This window comes from Solanum stenotomum, chromosome 6, assembly GCF_019186545.1.
Source record: "Solanum stenotomum isolate F172 chromosome 6, ASM1918654v1, whole genome shotgun sequence".
In the NCBI taxonomy this organism is placed as follows: domain Eukaryota; kingdom Viridiplantae; phylum Streptophyta; class Magnoliopsida; order Solanales; family Solanaceae; genus Solanum; species Solanum stenotomum.
Window position 1 is genome coordinate 37,627,867 of NC_064287.1, and position 7,174 is coordinate 37,635,040.

Consider the following 7,174-nt stretch of genomic DNA (forward strand, 5'->3'; position numbering starts at 1 on the left):
TAAATACCCTTGATAGAAGGGCTGAGTACAACCTTCTTTTTACCCTTCGTGGTGGTCCAATGGTTTGGGCTTGGGACTTTCACGTTGGAGGTCTCAAGTTCGAAAATCCCTTTCGAACAAAAACAAGGAATTTGCCTACTAGGAATTATCTCTCCATAAGAAAGTGGAGTATAACGCCAAGTGGTTGCAAATTGTAGAGTTGGTAGTTGGTAAATCCCTGTCTTACCTAAAACGCGACTGTTGGACACTTGTGACCCATCTACATAAGGCAACAAACTCTTATTGTCAATAAGTTGCATTTACTGTACAAAATGGGTCACAATTTGGCTCCACAAATATTGACCGAGTTCAGATAAACTATATGCATATGCAAATAATTGTAACTTACTTTTACACTTGATATCAAAATGTCCCTACATCAAACTTGTTCTTTCTACTATACACAAGGGGAAAAAAAAGAGGAAGCAAACTCAGCTGTTTGCTGTCCCTATGTTTATGCCAACTATGACTGACTGAACTAAACCTTTTTCACCTATTATGACTACTTCCCTATCTGCCTTATAGGATTTGAGAATATATACATGAAAACATATTTCTGTTACAAACAATGTTTGTTGCTATATAAACTATATAACCACTTTCTATGGTAACTGCAGGCAACATCCATTCTAAGAAGCCTAAGAAATCTAAAGGATTGTAATATTTCTTTCTTGATGAGAGAAGCACAAGTTGTCCTCCGCTCCTCAAGCTTGGAAGATGCGAGATCAAAAGCAATCCTTCAAGTTTTATGTACATTTCAGAGATTCCTTCCCTGAAAAAGAATGCATTGGAATCCAAGTGGTGGACATCGAGATTTTGAACAAGTATTCTAACCTGCAGAAGTAATCATGCTTCGGACATAGAGAACTCACAGTTGGAAAAAAAGAAAATGTGAACGACCTTGAGGCACCATGAAGTCGATGGCATTTCTACTCGAGGTTGATCATAAGAATTCATCAGGAATGTTCTTCAGGTATTCTGAGTTGGCTTGATCTGGAAAAAGCGTGATACTTCTTCATAAAGCTGCTCAGCTTCAAATGGCTTCGAAACATAACCATCCATTCCACATTTTTGACACTGTTCATTTGTAGCTTGAATTACGTCAGCAGTCATGGCCAGAATGGGTACTTTCCAGCTTGAAATGTTTCCATATGCTTCAGGAGGAAGTTGCCCAAGTTTGATACGGCTATTGATATCAGATTCCATTTCGCGGATTATTTTTGTAGCTTGAAACCTGTAATTTAATTTATAGTGTTACTGTCAGCTTAAAAACGATTAAATTTGTCAAACAGTGGTAGAAAATATAGTTTGTCTTAAGAAACATACCCATCCATTTCTGGCATCTGAATATCCATGAAACAGGCATCGAATTGATGAGGTGGTTGTAGAAAAGTGAGTGCTTTTTTCCCACTGTCTGTGCAGACGACATCAGCACCATACTTCTTCAGTGCAGCAGCAGCTACTCTAAGGTTCACGTTGTTGTCATCTACAATCAAAATTTTTCTCCCTTGAAGGAGCTTGGAAAGAGAGAGACCGGAGAGCTCTCCATTTGTACAATTTCCTTTGTTACCAACACCCATGGCACGTTGGAGTGATGCGGCAAGCATACTTTCCCTTAATGGCTTCATGATGATAAATGGAGTAGGAAAACCATTGACTGAGACACCCACTCGGCTAGAATTTATAGAATTGGCTAATATGAAAAGTTTGGGAGAACTACTAGTATTGATCTTTCTTAAGTTTTTGACAAAGAGACTTGACTTTCCCGAATCAGTATCCCAGATCTCCTGTTCAATGAGGATCATATTCGTAACTCCATTTTCAGTTCTTACATAAGACAAACCATGATTCAAATCTAAGACCACTTCAGTATGGACTCCAAGTCGTTTCATGTGATACTGTGAGACCCTTGCACGGACTGTTCTTGGGTCAACAATTAAGGCTCTCATGCCATGGAAATCTGAAGAGATAGAGTTCGATTGATTGTTTATTTGCTGGCTCTTCTTCTCATTCCAATTATTGCGGCCATTGGTGAAAACAGCAGTAAAAGTAAAGGTGGATCCAATCTTTGGCAAACTTACAAATCCAATTTCACCTTTCATAAGCTGTACCAAACATTTGCTTATGCTAAGTCCAATACCAGTTCCTCCATGGATGCGAGCAATAGAAGGACCAACCTGCATGAAGGGGGTGAATATACGAGATTGAGCATCTAAAGGAATTCCAACACCAGTGTCTTCTACTGAAACCATTAGAGTAATCTGGTCCAATGAGGAAGATGTGAAAGAAGATCCTTCTTGATTGAAACCCATGAAACTTCTCCAGCTCTGTCGTTTATCGGCTACAGGCAATCCACTCAAAGTGCTCTTAAACAATGAATTCACCTTGAACTCCTCAGCTGACTCGGTCACTTCCTCGACAAGATGGACAGTCACAAATATATGGCCTTTTTCAGTGAACTGCAAAAAGATATTATACTTTAGAGAGTGTGAAAAGTGATCATCCAAACCAAATCCTTATGTGGGCGGAGTACCCACAACTAACCCCTTATATATGCAATTCTTGATTTTATATATCACCAAAACTCTTTCTTGTCCTTATAGATCTAAGATCAACATGAGTCATTGTATATCTGTGACAACCTCCTTACTCTTATCGCCTTACATACTTGATATGAGTCATTCCCTATCTCCAACACTCCAGACTTGAATGCACATTTGCACGTGAGAAAATAGGTTTACCAAAAGTTGGGGCTGATACCTTGTCACAAAATCTAACCATTCAAGCTAAAACCAATAAAATTAGGTATCCCAACACCTTACGAGAATCCTTTGGATGCCTTTATACCCTGGATACAACAATAACAATTACACCCCAGTCCCAAGCGAGTTGAGGTCGGCTAGAATGAATCATATCAAGTATACATAGACTTATCCTTGATGTAGGACCTTATATATCGTCATCAAGGTGAGTGATATATATAACCAAGATAACAGACTTAACAAAACCTGGCGCAACTTTGATAAATGAATTAGCAGAACAGACAAGCACATTATCAATTGCATTAATTACTTCCTCCCCTCCCCCCCTCCCCCCCAAACTCTCGGCTACAGGGTAGCGTTCTGCTTTCGCTTCTAGCTAATTTCAAGCTCTGTCGCTGCTATATTTTCTGGGACCAAAGTCTAAGAGATAAGTGAACTTACTTTGATAGAGTTTCCCACCAAGTTTGTGATAATCTGACGAAACCGTCCAGGGTCACCAATGAGCACATCAGGAACCTTATCAGAGATGTAACCTGCCAACTGCTCTCCAGAGAAAAGGTTAATTAGATCACACAATAGGAAAAAGAAGACAGTAATAAATGGAAAGTCTAAGTTGTGGACTACCTCCACTCCTTTTTCTTGAGATTTCCCTGAAAAGAGTGACAGAACCTCATCCAGAGTAGCTCTCACGTCAAAACAAACTGCGTCAAGCTCAAGCTTACCAGATTCAATCTTTGCTTGGTCCAAAACCTCATTTATGAGTGAAACTAAAGCTTTACCACTGGCCTGAGCAGTGCTGACATAATCTTGTTGTGTCACATCTAGATTGGTGTCCGTAAGCATATGAAGCATGCCTGTGAAACAAGTGTATATATGTTTATCGTAATCACTCCGATATATACTAAGAGTAGTGATGCAGCAAAATGAATATTTTTACACTCACCAAGAACACCGTTCATGGGGGTCCTGATCTCATGGGAAACAGTAGCAAGAAACTACAAGATAGAGGTCAGTTTAGAACATATCCCATAACAAGTGTTAAATAAAAGTATTAAGCGAACTAAGAAAAGTTGCATATACCTGTGATTTTGCAACATCAGCAGCCTCTGCACGTTTTTTCAGCATCATCATCTCATGATAATCATCCTCAACTTTGGCGATTCTGTTGATGGTTGCATGAAATATTTGCCCTATAAGCAATGCAATTATGAGGATTCCTGTTGCAGTTGTGATGGCTAGCCAAGGCCATGGTGGTTTCTGTTTGAATCTGCAAAAACGAATACCAATCCCAGTGGATTCAATTCTCTGGAGACTTCTCTAATCTTTAGTGTGGATATTTAGTTAAGCGAATAGAAAAAGCCTAAAATGACGGGAATCATGATCATACACAAAAAAAGGTGCTTCTTGCCGCTTTATTAGTAAGTAAGCTTGCTTTATAAAATCAAGGACACCTCATTCAACTAAATAAAAATAGCTGCACAAATGCTTCCATCAAACAAAATATCACAATCAGCAACATGGAAGCTAGGCCACAAGATGAAGTTGAAACAGAAAACATCCAATGATATGAAAGAACATAATCACCTGCAACGCATCTCATGCCTTCTAAATGGATCCCCAAAGTTGAGGGCACTGACATGCTCCAGACCATCACGCGACACATTTGAACCATACATGCTAATACGGTGGGAGTTATTAGTCGTATCATAGACGTTTACAAGGATAGTTTGTTTGCTTGCAAGCTGCTGAAGAAGCTTCTCTACAAGTGATTCAATGTCAAGTACTCCACCAAGGTACCTGCTTGGAAAGGGAAGAAGCATCAAAATATTTGTGAAATTTGGTAACATACTTAGGTCTTGAGAAGTCATTAGTTTACAATCCCCTTCATGAACTCCTATTTAATAAGTATCCCAGAATATTAGCTTACTCGTAGAATGTGAATTCTTAAAGGTTGAACCAAGTTTATTATCTTTTGTCTTTCTCTTGCAGTTCTGAGATTCTTTTCCCACTATGAAGGGGCAACATATTCAAAAAGTTGGTTACACAGTGAGTGATTGCATAAAATCAGATGGCATACCCGTCAGTTGCTTGGATCCTTTCATTTGGAGTTGCATTGGAAGGAAGATCAGTTTTGTAAACTGCAAATGTCTTTATCACCCCAAGGCGATTTGTTTTAAGTAGCCTGAAGGGAGCTGTGAGGACACCCTTTCCTGATTCCCTCGCACGTAAAACATTCTCGCGATCTTCCTGTTAGGCACAATCAATTGTAAGGGTCTTGCTCTGTACTTCCCTTTGTATGTATGTCGGTGAGTGTGAATAGCAGAAAGTAAAATGACTAGAAATTTAGCTATTTAATACTGTACATTCAATAAACACTTGGGAACCTAAATAAAGAAGTTACCTTTCCAGAGAGCATATCAACAGAAATTACATGTGCTATCGTATCCTGTGCAAAAATAACAGGGGCATATTCTGCCTGAATTGGAGATGGCTCCAGGCCATCTCTATCATACTCATTGTCTTTGTGAACTGGAGTTGGTTCACGTGTATCCATTCTCTTAATACTCCAACCGTGTCGCTTCTCAAACTCTTTTCTTTCTGAGTGGAGCACTCTTACTGCATATGCCACCCCACTAGTAAGAGGCCTCTCAAATGCTGTTCTTTCTGTATAGCTTGCAAAAGTACACTGCACGAACATAGTTTTTCGGTATTTTAGTGAATTAAATAGAAAGATTACTAATTAAGTTGGTTCTTTAGGCTCAATGTAAACTAAGAATACCTAGAAGACTTCATTAAACAGCAAAAAATTAGACAGTTCACTTTTATTCTATTAAAAACAGGAGTATGCATGGAGTTCAACATAAAAAGTTCAAAAAAAGGTTCATGACAAAGCACAAGAATTTATGGTTTTAGAGTTCATTATTCAAAGGCATATTGATGGGAAACACATAAATATGTGAAAAATCATTGATGGGAGGAGGGGTTTAAACCAAGTATAGTCCTTGAATTGAAAAGATGAGTAATTTTGACCTGATCAATAGCAGAAGGATTCCTGGCATGGTGGAAAGTTGAGATGAGAATGGACATGGCCTGCACATGGTTCATACTAACATTAAACTGATCTTGTAACATCCTAGCTCTCTCATCACACATACTTGTAAGTGTTTCTTTTCTCTTTTCAACAGCTTTAGAGTTCATATACCACAAGACTGAAAAAGAAACAACAATCCAAAATAATAACCATACTATCAAAAGCTTCCTCCACCACTTGTTTCCCACTTTCCTATTTCCAACATACTGAGGGTAACAATGACAAATCTTAGCACTCAACTCCCACAATTTCTTCACTATGAGCTCTCCATCACCAAGCAAAGTCTTGCTGCTAGTCATAACTTCACCATTCATGGAAAAAATCAGAGACAGAAACCAGCAACATAGAGTCAAAAGTAGGCTCCCCAATTTCAAACCAAACCCAATAACATGAAACAAACTCATCCAACTACTCTGGAACACATCAAACACAAACCCCTTTTCAAGAATTAGCAGTCTACTGAACCTAACATCAGTAAAGGTTCAAACTTTAGTTAAGAAGATGTGATGAGAGGAATAAAGAAGGTGAAAAGTTAGAATTTGATGCTATCTTCCTTCAAATTAGGGGAATGCCAGAATTCATGAACAAGATAAGAAACAGCAAAAAACCAAAGAAAGAATCAAGGGATCCCATCCCAAAGATTCCAAATTTGATTATTACCAAGTTAAGCTCAAAAACAATGGGCCAAATCAAGATTCTCCAAAGTAATTACACCAGGATAAAGCAAAAAACAACCCCAGACAAAGAATCTTGGATGTGTCCTTAATATGAAAATTACAAGCTAATCTTTATTCAAGTAGCACAACTTTTGGATACCCAGTCAATAATTAAGAATTTTGTTTTGTAACCAAAAAGAAAAAAAAAAAACAAAAGAGTTTTGGTTCATATAAACTCATAAAGAATCTGTAAAAGCAAAGATGAAAGGAATATGGTGGTGGTAGAAAATGTCTGCTGCCACGGTCTGTTATCTCTCTATCCAATTTATGTCTACATCCAAATAATAAAAGAAAAATAAATACTTTAAATTATTAAATGAACATATTCTCATCTTATGATAAAAATAATAAAGGGCAGAAAAGTATACTTCCACTCAGCAAGAAAATGACTTTATATTTTTTATCTTCCTTTTTTTTCCTTTCTTTTTCATACTTCCACTTAGCTTTGTGTTCACATCGCCTTATCCATCCACACAAGACAAGTCCTATGGTTACACGCCAAGTTGTTGAACTCTATTCCTTGTACGTTTATAGAATGTTAATGGACAATATTATCCTTGCATGTT

At 37.9% G+C, this 7,174-nt stretch overlaps 1 protein-coding gene across 1 annotated transcript; it reads right to left on the reverse strand.

Annotated features, from left to right (window-relative positions):
* Nucleotides 1-374: 374 nt before the first annotated feature.
* On the reverse strand, nucleotides 375-6,874 carry LOC125868062 (histidine kinase 3). Its single transcript, XM_049548662.1, has 10 exons — nucleotides 5,832-6,874; nucleotides 5,203-5,487; nucleotides 4,879-5,048; nucleotides 4,386-4,598; nucleotides 3,882-4,068; nucleotides 3,745-3,796; nucleotides 3,426-3,655; nucleotides 3,243-3,341; nucleotides 1,366-2,498; nucleotides 375-1,273 (listed from the first exon to the last, which is right to left on the reverse strand). The coding sequence occupies exons 1-10, from the start codon at nucleotides 6,294-6,296 to the stop codon at nucleotides 1,009-1,011; spliced, it is 3,099 nt and encodes a 1,032-aa protein (XP_049404619.1). The 5' UTR covers nucleotides 6,297-6,874; the 3' UTR covers nucleotides 375-1,008.
* Between the last annotated feature and the right edge of the window lie 300 nt (nucleotides 6,875-7,174).

What these genes read in the sequence shown, in the direction of transcription:
- LOC125868062 (XM_049548662.1), bottom strand. Translation starts at nt 6,296, where the DNA reads ATGAGTTTGTTTCATGTTATTGGGTTTGGTTTGAAATTGGGGAGCCTA. An exon ending in CCCCATGAACGGTGTTCTTG is followed by an intron (nt 3,656 to 3,744) that starts GTGAGTGTAAAA and finishes CTTGTTTCACAG; the next exon opens with GCATGCTTCATATGCTTACG. An exon ending in CTCAAGAAAAAGGAGTGGAG is followed by an intron (nt 3,342 to 3,425) that starts GTAGTCCACAAC and finishes TCTGGAGAGCAG; the next exon opens with TTGGCAGGTTACATCTCTGA.